This window comes from Callospermophilus lateralis, chromosome 6, assembly GCF_048772815.1.
Source record: "Callospermophilus lateralis isolate mCalLat2 chromosome 6, mCalLat2.hap1, whole genome shotgun sequence".
NCBI classification, from domain to species: Eukaryota; Metazoa; Chordata; class Mammalia; order Rodentia; family Sciuridae; genus Callospermophilus; species Callospermophilus lateralis.
This window is the reverse complement of record NC_135310.1, coordinates 159,187,255-159,206,047: the sequence shown is the minus strand read 5'-3', so window position 1 is coordinate 159,206,047 and position 18,793 is coordinate 159,187,255. Positions and strand designations below refer to the sequence as shown.

At 49.7% G+C, this 18,793-nt stretch overlaps 1 protein-coding gene across 3 annotated transcripts in view; it reads left to right on the top strand.

The window, feature by feature from the left end:
• Ripor2 (RHO family interacting cell polarization regulator 2) overlaps nt 1-17,335 on the top strand; it is a 96,393-nt gene extending 79,058 nt beyond the window's left edge. For 2 of the 3 annotated variants that reach the window (XM_076859269.2, XM_076859270.2), the window contains exons 14-22: nt 1,000-1,178; nt 3,118-3,286; nt 5,644-5,779; nt 6,834-6,995; nt 8,168-8,326; nt 8,954-9,156; nt 10,286-10,369; nt 13,605-13,695; nt 15,494-17,335. In XM_076859269.2, the coding sequence (XP_076715384.1) occupies nt 1,000-1,178; nt 3,118-3,286; nt 5,644-5,779; nt 6,834-6,995; nt 8,168-8,326; nt 8,954-9,156; nt 10,286-10,369; nt 13,605-13,695; nt 15,494-15,594 (1,284 nt within the window). In that variant the 3' untranslated portion in view covers nt 15,595-17,335. Of the gene's footprint in view, nt 1-484; nt 952-999; nt 1,179-3,117; nt 3,287-5,643; nt 5,780-6,833; nt 6,996-8,167; nt 8,327-8,953; nt 9,157-10,285; nt 10,370-13,604; nt 13,696-15,493 lie in introns of those variants that run through there. The other variant, XM_076859271.2, reaches the window with a different exon arrangement.
• The last annotated feature ends 1,458 nt before the right edge of the window (nt 17,336-18,793 follow it).

Here is an 18,793-nt window from a genome sequence, read left to right as displayed (position 1 = left end):
GGCAGGACTTGACCCCTTCCGTCCACTCCAGCGTCCTCTTGAGCCTTTGGCGTCCTTCTCCCCTCTCTGTGCCTGTCACCCTGGCGTCATCTTCGGGTCATGTTTCTGCACATGTCCTGCCACACAGTCTCAGGCCCCACATCCCAGGGCCTGGCCAGGGAGGGTGTGGGGCTTGTTCCTTTCAAGACCAAGCTCAGGGAAGCAGGCTGCTTCCTGTCACGCCCATATCACTCATTCAGCCCCCTGCCTGTGACCGCAGCTGTAGGCCTTCTTCATAGCGCGTGGGCTCCCTGAATCAGAGTGCGTTGTGTTCTGGGACTTGCCTCCAGGACTACCTGGAGAGCAGGTACTTTAGATAGACAGCTCTGGTCTCAGGACTTTGAAGACATGATTGGATTCAGCACTGACTTGGTGTCCCTTAAATTTTATCTGCTGGTTTTTTATTTGTTTTGGTTTTTTTTTTTTTTTTTTTTTTTGGAGACAGGGTCTCACCGAGTTGCCCCAGGCTGGTCTTGAACTTGTGAGCTCACGTGATCCTCCCGCCTCAGCCTCCCGAGCAGCTGGAACTATAAGCATGTGACCCTGCACAGGGCCGGCTGGCCGTGTGCTATTTGGGGATGAGCACAAGGCAGAAGGGAATATAGCCTTTCTGTTTCCCAAAAATTTCTGGTTGACATTTCTAAAAATGTTTATTATAAAAATTCCAAACAGAAGTGGATGTGCCCATTCCCACATCCACACTGGTCCTCAGCGGTCAGCTCATGGCCAGTCTTGTTTTATCCGTTCCTCTACCTGTGTGTTTCTCTCTGGATCATTTTGGAACAAACCCCAGATATTGTGCCATTTTTACCTGTGGTTGTACTTCTTTTTGGAATATGAAGATTTTAAATGCCAATAAAAAATAAAAGCTTGACAAAGGAGAGCTGAAGTGTGGCCTCTGGCAGATGCCGGCTCCCCGCTGCAGGTGTGCTCATGTCCCCGGTGCCTTCTGCCTTGCAGTGCAAGCCCTCGGTGAGCCGCAGCCGGTCCTCCAGCCTCAGCCTCACGGTGGAAAGCGCTTTAGAAAGCTTTGACTTCCTCAACACCTCTGATTTTGATGAGGAGGAGGACGGGGAGGAGGCGCGCCGCGGCGGTGGTGCTGACTCGGTGTTCTCAGACACCGAGCCCGAGAGGAGCAGGTGAGTGGGACAGGGCGCCGTGTACACCCGCGGGGGCCGGTGCACAGCTCCCACGCAGCCCTGCTCGCGGCACTTGGCTCCTTTTGCCAGTCAAGCACAGCTTCACCTCCTCGGGGTTGCTTACGGGAGAACAGATCTCTTTCCCTCCCAGAAGTGAGGGGATGAGTCCCGTGTGCGTCCTGCGTGTGCATGTGGTCCGCAGCCTGCCGTGCGGTTCTCGCCAGCCCGCTGGGTACACTGCTGGAGAACTGCAGGCCAGTCCCACCTGGAGCCCTGCTCCTTCCCGGCCCTTGGCTTTGCTGGGCTTTGCTCTGCCTGCCCCTTCACCTGGCATCCGAGTCTTCGGATGGCTAAGCTCCTCCAGGTCCTATCACAACCAATAACTGCCATTATCCACAGCGGGTGGAAAACGTGACCTCTGGGTGGGGGCATGAAGGTGAGAGGTCTCCCTCTCTGCTGTCCTGGAAAAGCCGAGCCAAGTTCTCAGAGCCAGGTCCTGGGGCGTCTTGTGATTTCAGACCAAGGCAGACAAGCACCAAGGGCATACCTGCCCTCAGTCACCGAGAAAGACACACAAACACCCCCCCAGGAAGGGGTGCATTGCACCTTTGGGACAATGTGACAGAAATACATCTCCAAAGCTCTCTGTTCGGCCTTTACAGCTCGCTCTGTGGGAGGTGTTATTGTTTTGGGGTTCTGTTATTCCTAGGTTTCTTTTTCTAAGATAAAAACAACAACAACGAAAAATACCACGTGAGAACTAGAATTTATTCCTTGAGCAAACTGGGAATAAAATGGAAGCAAATTTAAAGAGTGAATGGGATATTTAAGTTCTGCTTCTGCATATTGTCTAGCTTGACTGAATTTGTGTAATACTTCCTCACTAAACTTTTCTGTAACTCGTTAGCTATGTGACACATCACAGCCAGGCTAAAGGGAGCATTTTAATAACAAAAACATTATTCTTTTGTACAGTTTACAGAACATTAATGTTAAATGTATCTAACTCAATCAGTTTTACTGTATATTATCAGAATTATTACAAAAGAACTCTGTGTGTGTGTGTGTGTGTGTGTGTGTGTGTGTGGTGTGTGTGTGTGTGTGAGAGAGAGAACCATGTGTCAACCACCTGGACACAGCTGAGCATCTTCCCCTGGAGGCAAATGTGAATCAGAGCAAAGCCCTCAAAGCTGCTGAGCCTGGGTGAGGGTCTCTGCATGGTGGGCACTGAGAAAGGAGCAGGAGGCGAAGCAGAAGCTGCCTGTTGGTGACCAGGACACTGTCCAGGCTCCCAGTTCCATCCTCCCAACACGGATTCACTTTAAGAATAAAATGGGATAACATCAGTGCCATCATGATAAGACCTCAGACAGGGGGTCGTGGGGCTTGCACAGAGCAGGAGGCAGGACTCGGCTGTGCTCCGAGCACTTCAACACCCTCTAGCTTCTGTCCCCAGTAGAGCGTATCCTCTTTCCTCCTGGCCACCCTCCTTTTGCATTGTCTTCAAGAAGCAATTGATCTGGGACCAGGAAAAGGCCGTGACAGATTGTTTCTTAATGCTATTACTCTTGGGAAACCACAGATACAGAGGACAACTTAATGCCAGAAAATCTGGCAAACCGCCCTGTCAACAGAGCAGGCAAGTGGGACGAACACACAGTGAGGGCCCGAGTCAAAGACCTCGGGAGACACCTCGCACGTGGCTCCCTGCTGGAGACGCGTCAGAGACCCCAGGGCAGTGCATTTGCTAGGTCCTCTAATGCTGGGCCGGTCAGCAGCAGGCTGAGTGCTTGCTTCTGAAAGGCCCTCTGTTTTTCAAAGGAGGCAAGGGAAGGAGGAGCCAGTGGGCGCGTGGGGGCTGGTGCCAGCCTGCCGACGTGGCTCGTGGTCTGTACACAAAGGAAACGGCTCACGTCTCATCCACCCCCTGCTTCACCAGTTACAGGTCGGTTCACCCAGAAGCCAGGGGGCATCTTAGTGAGGCACTGACCGAAGACACAGGCGTGGGGACCAGCGTGGCAGGCAGCCCCCTCCCGCTGACCACCGGAAACGAGAGCCTGGACATCGCCATCGTGCGGCACCTACAGTACTGCACCCAGCTCGTTCAGGTGGGAAGCCAGGCTGCTTAGGTGGCAGGAAAGCAGGCCTCCGGTTTTGGTTTTGCAGGGAAATGAGAATTTGGGAATAAGAGGACAACCCTGCTTTAATATAAACCACCTCAAAAACTCTGATGGCGTGCCCTGCCTCCCTCACCCTGGGTTTCCTATCTCAGAACCAAGATCCCTAGGCCTTAAAAGGGAGCAGATAGAATACAGTATGTTTCCTCTTCTAAATCCCTTGGCAGTAGATGAGGGGACCGTGATTAAGGGAAAGGGTATTTGCATCCAGATGGAGTGGGAAAGCCAGTATTAGTGAACATGTATTGACATCAGTGTCACAAGTATGTCCCGCCCCCCCCCCCGCCCCCACAAGAGCTGAGAGCAAAGGCTGAAGACTGCACCTGCCCTGCCCCAGGTCTAGAGCTGGCAACTCCTGCGAGCAGTGGGCAGCCGCGTTCTCTGGTCCTCTCATCACCACTGAGCCCTCATTCTGGTGCAGCATAGAGCTGATTTTTCTTCTCATTTCAAACTCTGCCCCTCAAGGTTTGCAGCGGAGGAGCTGAGGTTTTGAAATGCTTTCCAGGAGACTTTCAGCTGCCCCAACAAACCTTTGCCCCCAGGCCTCAAGTTAAACGCTTCCTCCTTGCCTGGTGGCTTCCCTTTCCCCGTCTTGTTCTTCTCTCAGCTTGCTGGATGTATGTGGAACAGGGTAGGACAGGGGCGGGGGGCTCGGCCACCCAGGAGGGTGCTGGCAGCAGAACAGGGGCAGAGTCAGGGAGCCCCGGGCCCTGGGGCAGCATGGCCTCCTTAGTGCCAGAGCCGGGATGAGAGGGAGACGATGGTGTTTTCCACACGTATGAAGAACTTTCCATGGCCGCAGGCAGCTTGTGTGCTCTGGGAAGCTGGCTGGCAATTGTAGGTCGGCCAGCCTCCTATCTGATCTCTGCTGTTAGGTGTCGAGGTACAAACCACGATACCAAAATCCATCCTGGCACAAAGTGTAAAATTCTTCTCTGATCAAAATGGACAAGCGTTTTCATTTACTTATGGCTGTTCATTATTTACCAACCCTTTGAATGGGATGGTTTTCATATCTCTTTGTCTTTGCTGATGCTGATATCATGCAGAGCAAACCACCTATTTACCTCTTAGAGGTAAAATAGTTACTTTCAGAGACATAAGAATTCTCTGCCGTGACAGGGGAGGTTTTCTCCCAAAGACTGATCAACCCAAGTCTTCTGTGGGAAAGAGCCATGCTAGAAAAACAAAGAGGGGGCATAAATACGCAGACTGAAGGAGGGGCGGATGCAAACCTGATTCACTTGCACTCACTCCTGAATTGGTGAGTTCACTTGTTTGGTATTTGATCATACAGAGATAAAAATGTGCCTTCCCAAAGAAACACACTCACCATAAATGGTTTTTTAAATAAATATGCTTCTGATTTACTCACTTAACAAGAAAGACTTTAGCACATGCTTGCTAGACTTTGGTTTGAAGTGCTATTTGTCTAGAGTGGCACTGCTCTAGAGGGCATGGCCTGGGAGCACGTCCCTGTGTCCTGCCTTCCTCTGTGCCTAGCAGGTGGCCAGGGAGGTCCTGAGAGGCACAGAAGGGCAAGGGATGTCAACACCAAGTCACTTATGTCTCCTTTCTTATGCCTCCTTGTGCTTGTGAGGGCACATGAATAAAAACACCACTTGTAGGACACTGGGCAGATTACTTAAGTAAAATGGGGACATCAATAGGACTGCCACATTGGGTGGTGGTGAGAAATAACGTGAACTAAGGCACACACGGGGCGGAGGCTGGCGCCAGGCCCACAGGAAGCACTCACTAAGCGTGGTGAGAGAGCTCAGATTGCAATTACAGTTATTAGACAATCTTGAAAACAAACAAAACAAAAGCATACTATGAAAATTGACTGCATTTTGCCAAACAGATCTTTTTCTGCTCGCACACCAAGACACCACCTAAATGAGCTGAGTTTCTAAGGGGAGGAGGTTTATGATACAGAGAAGGAAAGCAGCTGCACAGAAGCTGGCAGCTCTACTGCTGATAAAGTGAGCCAGGCATCTGGGGCACACCTGTCAACCCAGAGACTCGGGTCTCAAGTCCAAACCCTGCCCCGGCAACTAAGCAAGATCCTGTCTCAAAATAAAAAATAAATAAAAAGTTTAAAGTAGCGCACCCAGGTGTGACTTGGACAGCTGTTGTGCCTGGCAGGGAGAGGGGACCTCACCAGGATGGACAAACAGCCCTGCGTGAGTGCCTCCAGCATCCGCAGCGCATCCGGGAAGGAGGCGCTGGGAGCAGGAGCTCTCTGGAGAATGTAACTGAAACAGCCGTTTTGTCTGTTTCATCAGCAAGTTGTCTTCTCCAGCAAAACCCCCTTTGTGGCAAGAAACCTCTTAGAGAAGCTTTCGAGACAGACCCAAGTGATGGAGAGACTCGCGGCCGTCAGTGACGAGGAGGCGGGGAGCCTGAGCTCTGTCGTGCAAGGTGAGCCTCTGTCCCCAGGGCACTGCACTGTGCCCTGCCTCTCCCTGCTGCTGGCAGGGGCGCGGGCACCCCTGCCCACCCACTGCCCACCCACTGCCCACTGCTCCCAGCTGTGTCAGGAAGACAGGGAAGCGGTCTGGGCTCCCGTCAGCCCCCACACACTGGCGTCTTCTGCAGGGCCTCCCTCGGGAGTGGGCCCGAGTGTGAACAGAAGCAGCATCACCCCTGGCACGTCCAGGAGAGTCCCTTCAGACAGATGACCAGGACTCTGGCCATGCAGCTGGCCACGTCCCCCATAGCGCTGTCCAGGGGCAGAGGTAGACGGAGGTGGGCCGAGGCCTGCAGGACAGACCCTGGCTCTGAGTCTCGGCAGCTGAACTTGAGTGCGGAGGCGCCTCGCGCTCCTGTGGTCTGGCCCTGGGAAGAGTTTCTACTTTCACATCAGAAGGCAGCAACAGGGTCTTCTGGAACCTCCGTCGGGCCTGAGCCTCCGCGGGGTTCTCCTGTTGTGTCTGCCTCAAGTGAAGCTCCTGGGAGCAGGACGCTTGGCGGGCCCTGAAAGGCATGAGCAGGGACAGATATTCAGGCTGCAAGCAACTGTCCCCTCCTCTCCATCCCACTGTCTCAGCCACTCAGCAGTATAGCAGTGACACACTCAGCTGCACTCTGCTGTCCACTCTTCTGAGGCCACCAAGCAGGGTGAACTCCCCTGGCCATCATGGCTGCATCCCATGCCTTTCAGGAAACCTGGGGAGTGAGAGTCCTGATCCTGTAAGCTAGGGGACATGAGATGCCTGGGTGACCCCAGGGGAGAGCCGCTGTGCCCTCTGTCACTGAGGCAAACAGCCGTGTTTTTCTGTTGTCCTCGCTCCCGGGCAGGAAGCTTCCTCCTCCTGTCCTTGTCCACCTGCCAGCTGCAGAGCACTCCTGTCCCAACTGCAAACCCCTCAGCAAAACAGAGCCCTGACAGCCCCTGGCCCGCCCCACCCAGGGGCCCGGCTTCGTTGTCTTCATTTAACGTGTGCCATGGGATGGGGCCGCTCTTCTCTTCCAGCCATCCCAGAGTTTCACAAAAAGCTCTCTCTGCTGTCCTTCTGGACCAAGTGCTGCGGCCCGGCCGGGGTGTACCACAGCTCCGCCGACAGGGTGATCAAGCAGCTGGAGGCCAGCTTTGCCAGGACTGTCAACAAGGAGTACCCAGGACTCGCAGACCCAGGTAGGACAGCAGAGGTGGTAGGGCAGCGGAGGTGGTAGGGCAGCGGGAGGTGGTAGGGCAGCGGGAGGTGGTAGGACAACGGGAGGTGGTCTGCCCCTCGGTGTGAGTGTGGGCGTGGAAGGACCCCTGCAGCTGCCCTGCAGCCTGGGCCTGAAGAAGGGCGCACACAGGCCACCCAACTCACGCAGGGTTAAGGAAGAAAGATGGTGAACAGGTTTTAACAGGAGGGTGTCTGTGGGAAGTGCCCCAGGACACCCCGCCAGCCCAATCGCAGGTCCCCACTGACTGCTCTGGTACCACTGTCGTGGTGTCTGTCACCCACAAACACCCTCTGTGCTCTGGGTTTCTTATGACACCTAAGACAACGTGGCTGCCGTGTGAAGAGTTGCCATGCTGTATCGCTTAGGGAACGACGGCGAGATTAAAATGTCTGTATATGCCCACTACAACTTTTTTCTGGATATTTTTGATTCACATCTGAAGATGTAGAACCCATGGACACTTTTTTCATGAAGGTGTCACATGGTACAACCACTTTGGGGAAACACTAGCAGTTTCTACTAAAACTTGATGTGCTCCTCTGCCACCATCTAGAAGCTCTATTCTTGAACATTCCAAGAGAAACGAGAGCTTACGATCAGGAGAAGGCCCTGGGGAGGAAAGTTCATAGCAGCTCTATTCACAGGAGCTGAAAGTTGGGAACAACCCAAGTGCCCATGACAAGAGATTGGATAAATCATAATATAACCATATCACAGGGCATTACCTAGTGCTTTTTAAAGAATATATTGCTGCTACAAACAAAGACTTGAGTGAATCTCACAGATGCTTTGTTGAATGGAAGAAACCAGTTACAACAAGTACGTGCCACATAACTCCAGTTACAGGAAGTTCAAGTGCTTGTGTAGACAGAGGCAGGTGACTAGTTCCCGTTGTGGGAGGGGGTGGGTCGCTGTGGACTGGGAAGAGGCACTGAGTGCCGAGCGCCGCCCAGGTCTCCGGTGCCTGGCGGTCACGGAGGCGTGTGAGAATGCAGGTCACCTGGCCATGTGCCGAGACGGTGCGCGGTGTATCAGGGGTGCTTCACTTCGCTCATTGACATGTTATCATCAGAGAATGAATGAAAGTCAGCAAGCTGCCCCCACTGCTCTGTGTCTCTCCCTTTCAAATAGTGTTTCGAACCCTGGTCTCTCAAATCCTGGACCGGACGGAGCCTCTGCTGTCCGCCAGCCTCTCCTCGGAAGTCGTCACAGTTTTCCAGTACTGCAGTTACTTCACCAGCCACGGCGTGAGCGACCTGGAGAGCCACCTGTGCCAGCTGGCCAGGCAAGGTGAGGCAGCTCTCGTGGGCCACTGCAGTGGAGCCCCCTGCAGGCATCTCCGTGGCTAATGGATGCTCCTGCCGGGCACCAACTTAGGGATCAGGGTGCGCTCTGACTCTCAGAGCCTGGCCAGTCGGCCCACCTGGGACTCAGAATACCCTTTTTTATGGTATTATCCCCATATTCCAATCAACAAAGTGAGTTTCCCCACCGTCCTGCTTCCTCAGCGAGGACTGGGGTTCACCTAGGACAGGGTTTGCCAGGTGGTCTGAGTGAAAGACAGGCAGCTGGGTCTGCTACCCTATTCCAGAAAGACTGCCCACAGGTTTCCTTTCATTTCCTTCACTGTTGATTTTTACATTTGACTATTTAATTCATCTACACATTACTTTTGCTTCCATTATAAGGAAGAGCTCCAAGGTCACTTTTCTCCCCTATGGCTGGCCCCCCACTCCACTGTAGTTATTTGATCTGTCGGTGCTTTTCTCAGTTATTGGAAACGCCTCCTTTGCATAGTGACCACATGTGTTCAGTCTGTTGAGTTCTACTTCCACTAAAGATGCACAGGAGACATCTATATCTCTAGCTAACAGGTCACTGCACTGTCACAGCCCAACCTTCTTTCCTGCCTTCCAGTCTCCATGGTGCACACCCTGCAGTCCCTGAGAGATGAGAAGCTGCTGCAGGCCGTGGGCAACCTTGCTCCCAGCAGCCTCCTGGCTCAGCAAGAGGTGCTCCGGACTCTGGCTCTGCTCTTAACCAGGGACGACAGTGACGTCAGCAAGGCTGTGACGCTCTACTTGGCAGCAGCCTCCAAGAACGAGCATTTCAGGGAAAAGGTAGGAGGCCAGATCACGGCCACTGACTTAGAGTGCTTCTTGCCATTTGAATTAAAACATTAAGTGCTACATGTTAATAAACCACTTAGGAAGAAATTACTTAGTCAATTTAAGAAAATTTATTTTTGCATGAAGATTTTTTGGGTGGTGGGGAGTGCTGGGGCTGGAGCCCAGGGCCTCACACGTGCCAGGCAAACTCTACCATGAGCCACACCCCCAGCCCTTTAAAGAATCTAATGTGCAACCCCCAGATGCCCCGTATCCAACTGAGGGCCACCTGTCTCTGGAGTTTACCGCCTTCTTCGGTCCTCCCACCATGCCCCCCAGCTTCCCATCAGAAATCTAGCCAACCCCTCGGGTCCAGTTCAGACATCTTCTTTGTAAAACCTCCCCTAGCGCCTGCAGGACGTCCCTTCCCCGTCTGGCTGGCTTGGCCTCTTCTGCTCCCTGCTGGAACCTGACTCATCTCTTCCCCAGAGTTCCTTCAAACCCTTGGGGTTTCTAGATCTGAGGCCCCTTAAATGCCAGAATCAGAGAGGTTAGAAAACAGGAAAGAATTAGTCCTGGTGTTCTGTGGCACAGTGGGTGACTATGATCTATGACAATCGATGATCTATTGCAAAATAACTAGAAAGGAAGAGTCCTCAACCTCCCGGTACACAGAGATGACAAATGTTCAAGGAGATGGATCATTACACGTTGTACACACACATTGAGTTAATGGACTCTATGCCATAAATCCATACGAATATGTGTCAATTAAAAATTTTAAAATAATAATATATTTTAAAAAATAGAGTCACTGGTGGAGTTTGCTAATGAATCAGCTCATTTTTTTGAAAACTGGTGAATAAGGAGAAAGAATCGCTCTTTTAAAAAAAAAAAAAAAACACCTAACTTTGTATCATTCAACTTCATGTTCCTAAGTCCATGACCTGGTAGAATATAGAGGATCAATTTATTGACTAAAGACATCTTTAATCAACACGAATCTCAGTGGATTTTTTTCCCTAAGGAAGCAGCACAGAACACCTGGGTAGGTGCCGTGGTTCCTCTCGGGGAGTGGAGTGCCATGCACCTCCTAAGGGACGTGGTTGGGATGCCTCACACTGTCCCTCTTCTCCCCCAGGCCTTGCTCTATTACTGTGAAGCACTGACCAAGACCAACCTGCAGCTGCAGAAGGCAGCCTGCCTGGCCCTGCGGAGCCTGGAGGTAAGGCCAGCAGCCCCGCACCCCCGGCTGGGGCTCTCGTCTCCTGCAGCTGCTGGGTAGTTGTGGGTTGTTATTTCCCCCGCGTATGTGACTTTGTTAAAGGGAACAAGTAGCAGAAAATAATTATGTTCTGCTGTGACCTGTAAGAATCAGTTTGCCTTTGGGTCAATATTAGGAAAGTATTTTATCCCAACAGAGAGATGATATGGTGATTTCACCGATAGTTAATGTGCAGTACAAATAGCAAGGAATAATGAAATTTGCAAAGAAGTCTCAAAAGTCAATGTGCCACTGAATTCCCACCCAGATCCTTTCCCATGGAACTATTTTTATTAGGCAGTTAATCAACCTTAATTGTGTCAGGGGAAGGGAGTTAGTGGAGAGGGAGAGAGCTGAACTGTTAATGAACAACGAAAGGGCCAGAGTCCCCAGCATGAGAGAGTTTACCTTTCAGTGGGCTGGATTCAATGTTTGACCCCCCTTTATCACAAAAATAAGACTAATGGGGCTTGAGAAAAGAACAAGAAGGCCACACCTTAGACTCTACTAAAATCTTGGATGGACACTGGGGACAGGGGGCAGGGACCAGCAGGCCTGATGGGACGTGAAGAAAGGGATTAACTCCTCAAAAGAAAAGTTAATGACCTGTGAAGAAAAACAACTGTGGGAAAGTTTGCCTTCCTTGTTACTTGGTCAAAAAATGACTTTCAGGTGGCCAAAACAAAGCCCGCTGGGACTGCTATTTATTTGGGCAGCCTCCTGCCACACTGCGACACACAGAGCTGGATGTCTGTGATTCAGCCTTCACAGTGGTAAAGACCAGGACGCCGAGGTCCAGCCGAGGTCCAGCCGGGGTTATGGATGTACACGTTTCCAAGGTCACAGCAGAGGTCACTGTTCTAGCTCCTGCAGAACCCATGCCGGGGAGCACCAGATTTCTCCTTTTCCCTTTTCTCCTAGAAGATAGGGTCTTTTCTGCCAGATGAAAAGCCTTTCTGCAGCCCCCCAGCTCCTGAGGGGGCTCCGTGCAGCACGCTGTGCAAGACGGTGCAGACCTGTCACTCACACAGACCTGGGATCCCTGGCCAGCTTGCCGGGAGTCTTGTTTCTATAAATTAATGGTAACAAACAGAAATTTCTCATTTTTCTGTTCTTTAATCAGCCTGGAAACAACCTAGGGGGATCACGGTCCTCAAAAAAGTGGCCCCCATTCAGGTCTCCCATCTGTCACCATGGGCTACAGGAACCCAGGGGCCCCGGCTGCTCCCTCTGGCTTGTCCCAGCCTGGCGCCCTGCACCAGCTCCACTGCTTCATGAGCCCAGCCTCCTCCAGGAAAGGCAGACATGACTTGCAGCCCATGCCCAGTCCTCCAGCGACTCAGCCGGCGTGTTGTCTTCCAGGAGGTCACCCCAGGGCTTCCGTCACCATCTCTGCACTGATGACCCCCAGTACTTCCCTCCAGGTCCCTCCTGACTCTTACCCAGCTGGCTGTTAGATAGCTCTAGCAGGAAGTCACTCAAACTGCATCCACCCCACCACCACTGGTCTCAGTGCCTTGGTGGGCCCTCTACCAGGCCCCTGGGAGCCATGCCCAAAGCCCAGGAGTCAACGTGACTCTGCCCCGCCTCCTCTCCCATTCATTCATCTGCCGTCCTGTGGACCCCAGCTCCGCCCTGTGCACTCTGCTCTATCCCTGCTGCAGCCACCCGTCTGCACTAGTCACCTACAGGGGAGCCACCCGGCCTGCTGCGGCCTGAGCTTGCATCAAGGCCCGCTTGCCATGACATTAGAAACATTGCAACAAAACACAGATCTGCTCAAAGCTCTGTAGGGGCTTCTGCAATCTCAGATCTCAGACTTAGACCGAGATTAAGCCATGAATTTACGATTCAATCGGAAGCCCTTAACGTGGCTCAGAAGATTCTCCTTGAAGAGATACAGGCCTCCTCCGAACACCTCCATGGCCTCCTCTGGACTTGGGCCTGCCACAGTCTATCAGCCTTGTCTGGAGTCAGTTCCTTCCCCACCCCCCAGGCACTCCCCAGCCTCAGGCTCACATACCCACCCACCCCCACACTTGGCTACCTAGTCTCAGAGGCCACCTCCCCCAAGAGGTCGGCCCTCCTCAGCCTGAGGTGCTCTGCCCCAGCACCCTCATCAGCCTGTCGCTCACAAGTACTCGTGTGACAATCTGTCTGTCCACTCAACTGCAGACTCTTTGGACCAGTACCATGTGTAGTTCATTGTAGAATCTCCCATGCTTTGTGACCTGTCTTTGTGACACGTGAGGCCTGGGTTCGATTCTCAGAACTGAATATAAATTAATAAAATAAAGGCCCATTGACAACTAAAAAATATTTTTAAAATAGTTATAAACAATTTTTACCATAAAACACTCTGACAATCTAAAATCCAGAGTACTCAGTAACTGCTTACAGAATAAATAGAAGCTGGGTACGGTGGCACATGCCTATAATCCCAGTGGCTTGGGACTCTGAGACAGGAGGATCATGAGTTCAAAGCCAGCCTCAGCACCTGCAAGATGCTAAGCAACTCAGTAAGACCCTATCTCTAAATGAATACAAAATAGGGCTGGGGATGTGGGCAAGTGGTCAAGTACCCCTGAGTTCAATCCCTGGTACCAAAAAAAAATAAAAAAGAAGAAGAAGACATCCCATCACGAACTTTAATTCTCCTTCTTTATTTCAGTGCATAAACTGAATAAGAATTATTTTTTAAGTTTTATTTTTAATTGACAAAAAAATAATTGTGCATGTTTATTGGGCACAATGGGCTGTTTCAATAATATATGCACAGGAATTCTTAGTGTCATTTGGAATCAATGGAATACGGCAGAAAGAACTAGGAAACATGGGTTCTATTCTGGAAAAGCAGGAGACTCGTGTTCCACTCTAGACCTGGAGTGCTCTGGTCACCAGATTGTCCACAAGTACACGGCCTAGGCTCCCTCCCAGGGAATTCCAGTGTAGTGGGTCTGGAGTAGCACCTAGGAATTGTACTCGTGTGACAGTCTGTCGCTGAGGGTCCCTGAGGAGTCTGGCCCTGTCACTTGAGCTGCGCACACAGCAGCTGAGAGAGCTCACTAAATGATCCTGGCAATCCACTAAGTTTGGGGACCCCAAAGTAAGGTTTTTAAGTTTCCCGCCAGTGATAAAATGATGTGTCGTGGAGCCCCCGATTAAATGCCAGAACACTAAACTATTTCCCCCACAGGCAACTGAAAGCATTAAAATGCTGGTGACCTTGTGTCAGTCTGACGCGGAAGAAATCAGAAATGTGGCCTCAGAAACCCTCTTGTCTCTCGGTGAGTTGTTGTTTGTCTTTGTTTTGTTTTACATAATTGCTTGCTTCTGATTTTCTCAAAGGAAGCTAAAAAGAAGAGTCTCATTCGCCCTGTTTTAGCCATTTCCCCCACCTGCTGTCTACTGAGACCATGGAGTATGGGAAAAGCAGTACCCCCCCACACCCAGGCAACCCCTCGCCTTCTCGGGATGCAGGGTGAAGATCCTTCTCAGGAGCCAGGCTGTCTCGGTCTGTCAGTCCGCGTCCTATTTGGGATGAAGAACACAAATGCTGAACCATAAAGCAGAGGCTATAGAAATCCAGGTTGGGTTGCAGTGCGGGATTGGCAACCACCAAAAGGCAATGATGGACCAAGATACCAGAGGTGCCTCCTACATACCGCAGCCTGGTGCTGGGCCCAGGTCCACCTCAGTTGCCCTGTGGCCCTGACACCAAAGAAAAGAGCTGATGTCTTTATTCTGGGACACCCAGAGAGCCCTGTTCCCTTCCCTTTACTCCACGAGGTTCCTGTTGAACGTGTTTCATAGTTTTATTCTTCCGGGTGATCCTGAGACGGGGAGAAAGGCTTTCTCAACGCTGCATAAAAATGTATGAATCAGGGACTGGGGTGATGGCTCAGTGGTAGAAGGTTTGCCCTGGGCTTGATTCTCAGTACTGAATATAAATTAATAAAATAAAGGCCCATTGACAACTAAAAAATATTTTTAAAATAGTTATAAACAATTTTACCATAAAAACACTCTAAAAATCTAAAAGCTATACTCTGAAATTCTCCAAACATAATCCAGTCCCTAAAACCAACTGGAAAAAGAAGAAAAAAGTTTCCCTAGTTTGACTATAGTATGTTAATCATGGGAAGGAGAATCTCGTGTCATTCATAACCACCGTGAAAACCCCATTCACTGTTAGGCCTCTTTCTTACAGTTACAGGGTTAAAAAAAAAAAAAAAAAAACTCCATTTCCGCTATTGGGTATATCATTTATTGCTCAGAAAGCTTAGCCAGCATGTTTGTTTAAAGAATAAAATAGTTGCTGGGTGCGGCCGTGCACACCTGTAATCCTAGCGGCTCAGGAGGCTGAGGCAGGAGGATGGCAAGTTCAAAGCCAGCCTCAGCGAAAACGAGGCACTAAGCAATCCACTGAGATCTTGTCTCTAAGTAAAATACAAAATAGGGATGTGGATGTGGCTTAGTGGTCAAGTGCTTTTGTACCAAACAAAAAAACAAGAATAAAATAGTTATTCCTAATGACTCTTTTAGGTATAGAAAGTATTTAATGCTCTAAAATGTACCCAGGGAGTTATTAGTTTATCCCTTCTGTTCTGAAATAACCAAGAAGGTAGAAAGTAAAAGGTGGAAGTGTAAACTGGCCAGCCATGCTGCTCTCTCTCCACCGTGAGCTAAGCGAGAGTCCCTGAGGCCTGTCACCTGAGCTGCACACACAGCAGCATCTCCAAGAATGACCATCACTCCTGATTCCTTCCACTCTTTACGTGCCGCCCACACCAGCCCTGGGCCCTGGCCACCCCAGGTCAGGTCTCAACACTGGCTGTACACCTCCAGGGAAGCCTAACGCACACCTTCCAGGGTCCACCCCAGAGAGTTGCTTCCTTTGGTCCAACATGTGTTTTGCATGGGGGTTTCCAAAAACCTGAGTTTGATCCTCAGCATTGCGGGGGGGGGGGGGGGGGGGGGAGCAAGACAAAACCCCTAACAATACATCCCTAAATGGTGATATTAATTTTCTTTGAATGATGAGTAAAAAGTCTCAGTGGTGTTCATGTTCACTGTCCCACCCAGGAGAAGATGGGCGGCTAGCCTATGAACAGCTGGACAAATTTCCGCGAGACAGTGTAAAAGTTGGAGGTCGTCATGGAGCTGAGGTGGCCACGGCCTTTTAGCCACAGGTAACGCTGCCTGGCCACGGTCCCGACTTCTGGCCCCTTCCACCCAGTGTCCAGGACTTGAAGACCTCCTACAATGTGAGGGGAGACTCAGTCTGGTTTCGCAGCCCCTCTGCTTTTCCTTTGGCCACAAAAACAGGGCTGTGCAGAACTCTGATCGCGTCGTCGACCGTGACTGGCAATATCAGGAAGAGTCCGTCTTGTCTTAATAAGTGGGGATTTTAAAACAGCCATCTTTGTACCTTTTTGGAATTTCAATAAGCTTGAAATTGTCATGCGATATTTCTATAAATACCATCTGCTTTGCAGTTTTTCTCTGTGGTGTTCTCAGGGTTGAGTGGTCCTTTAGCTACCTAATTTTACTTTAAATACAAGCACACAAAAAAAAGAATTTCTTCAAACAATGCTTGCCTGAAGAATGTGGCAAAATGACCCACTGTAAGAGTCTAATTTTTATATTTTACTTTTTTAAGCTCTGTGTTTCTTTTGTCCATCCTAAAAATTCCCAAATTGTGTTCTCATTATAATTAAAAGATAACTAAATCACAAAGAACTACCTTAGTAAGATTATACCCATATGCTCAAAATCCAAAAACTCATTAAGCCTTTTTTATTTGTTTTTTTGTTTTTTGGATTTTTTTTTTTTTAGTGGGACTGAACCCAGGGCCATTTGGGGTTCATCCCAGAGCTACATCCCCAGCCATTTAATTTTTTTTATATTGAGACAGGGTCTCATTGAGTTGCCCAGGCTGGCCTCAAACTTGTGATCCTCCTGCCTCAGCCTCCTAAATTGCTGGGACTACAGGCATACACCACCATGCCCAACAGATTTTTTTTTTTCCTAACAAGAGCCATTTTTAAAAAAATAATACTCTTACCATATAGGTATTTTGCTGCTAAGACAAATCAAAACCAAAAGTCATGGATTTGAAAAGCTGTGATGCTCTTTCAAGGTGGAAGAATGTGGAATCCTTAATGGGTCAGGACCATAGGGACACTAAAAGTCATTCCTGCTTCTGTAAAAATCACGTGAAATTAGGAAGAAGGACTCCCTGAAGGATCGCAAGTGCCCCTAGAAAAGTCCTCATCACTAGAGAGGACCCCCGCCAAGCAGCTGCAGTAGCCTCAGGCTTTGGGAGCAAGGCAGCAGGCCCCCCAGGGAGCAGAGAGTCAGGGCCTTTCAGCCTCTGTTCCCGCTGTTCCCGAGTGACTTTCCTCCGTGTGAAGGGGGACAAGGAGGGGTAGCCAAGGTATCAGAACAATATTGTGAGTGCGATTTAAACTGTGGATGAAAGCAGTATTCTGGACATGCTTGTATGAAATCTCACTTGGACGTCATTTTAAGTATTTACATGTTAGTAAGACTTTTAAAAAGAATTTATTTCCTTTTAAAGTGAAACTTGTTTGCCAGGCTTCGGACAAAATTGTTCTTTTAACTGTGAAGTTATAATGTACATATTTGTATATTTATAAATATTATGTATGCATATGTCCTTCATTTTAAAGGCTCATTGTACAGTCTGTAGTTAGTATGCCTAGTCTATAGTCCACGTTAAATGGTTGAAATGGTTCTTTCTATAGGAAGTCAAGTCTCACATGTTACAGGGTTTCTTTGTTTTGGGTTTTTACATTTTTATTTTTTTGGATATTGCATGAGTCATCAATTCCACATCTTTTGTACTCACTTCTGCATTTTATTTTTGGTTAGGGGGTGCTTTTAGTTTGGTGGCATTTGTATTCATCACCCAATCATGTAAGTTAAAATAAAAGTTATTTTGTAATTACTAGTCTCCCGTCTTCACCTATATAAATAGGGAAAGTAACTTCATAAGAATTCTGAGATGTCCTAAATTGAGTTTCGGCGAATGGAAGGAGGGGAGAGAGGAGAAGGCCCTTTTAAATCAGAACTTCAAGCTCAGTCAAGTGCTCCACAACCCTTTCTATTGGCTGAAGGTCAACCTCCAAGGCCACATTGCATTCTGCTTTGGGAACCAACCAACCAGGAAGCAGCAACAATTCCTCTCCATAGACTAACCTCCTACCCATGACTGCCTGCTTCCCGGGGTCCTGCCCTCCTGTCGGAATAGTCACAGTAGAGTCTGTGTAAATGATTTATGTTACTTCTCCCAAAATGTTGTTATAAATCACGCTGGTCCTTAGGCTGGTGGGCATTTTGCAGTTGCTGTCTGACCCTGTTGCGGAGGCTTAGGAATGTGTCCCACTGGTCCAGCCCCTTTGGTTACCATCGACACAGCTCAACAAACCCTATTTTCAGAGACCCAAACCTCAAAACTTTGACTTACAAAGCAGCCCCAGATTCCTCGTAAGGCTGGTTGGGGTGTGGGCACTGTGTGTCAGGGTCACAGGGTCTGTGACCACAGACGAGCAACTCAGGGCAGAGGAGCCCTCATCCATGAACCAGCCGCAGCAGCATCACAAGGGGCCTGACAGTCACCTCTGGAATGTTCACCAAATATCACTCATGGCTGTACTGAGTCAGGCTGGCAAAACTGAACTCAGCAAAAGGTAGCAGCACTTCTTAGTAGATGAGAAAAACAACTTACTCAAGTAGACAAGATCACTTTTTATCCCTGACATTTTCCTGGAGAGAGTACCTGTTATTAAACAAATCATAGCTTTTGATTTTGAGAAAGTTCTAAGTGCACCTGTGCAGCTTTTTAGTCTGGACCTAGATGTCCTCCAAAGATTCATGTGCTAACAGCCTGGTCCCAGTCTGTGGCACATCAGGAGGTAGTAGAGCATTTAGCCGGTGGGCCCAGGGCAAGGAAGTTAGGTTACTGGGGAAGGGGCTGCCCTTGAAGGAGATATTGGGACCCAAGCACCTTACGCTGTCTCTGCTTCCTGGTCACCATGAGGTGACCAGCTTTGCTCTACCACACTTTCCCCATGATGGTGTTCTTTCCAAAGCAAAGGAGCCAACTCACCATGGACTGATACCTCTGCAACTATACGTCAAACTAAATCTCTCCTTTTAAATCGTTCACCTCAGGGTATCTTGTTATAGCAATGAAAACTTAGCTAGCACAGGAAATTGGTACCGAGAGGTGGGGTCACGGCTGTGACTATACCTAAATGTGTGGTTCAGAGCCTTTGGAACTGGTTTGTGGGATGAATTTGGAAACGTTTGAAGAGGGGAGCTAGAGAAAGTCTGGAATGCTGTGAGCCCTTCCGATGG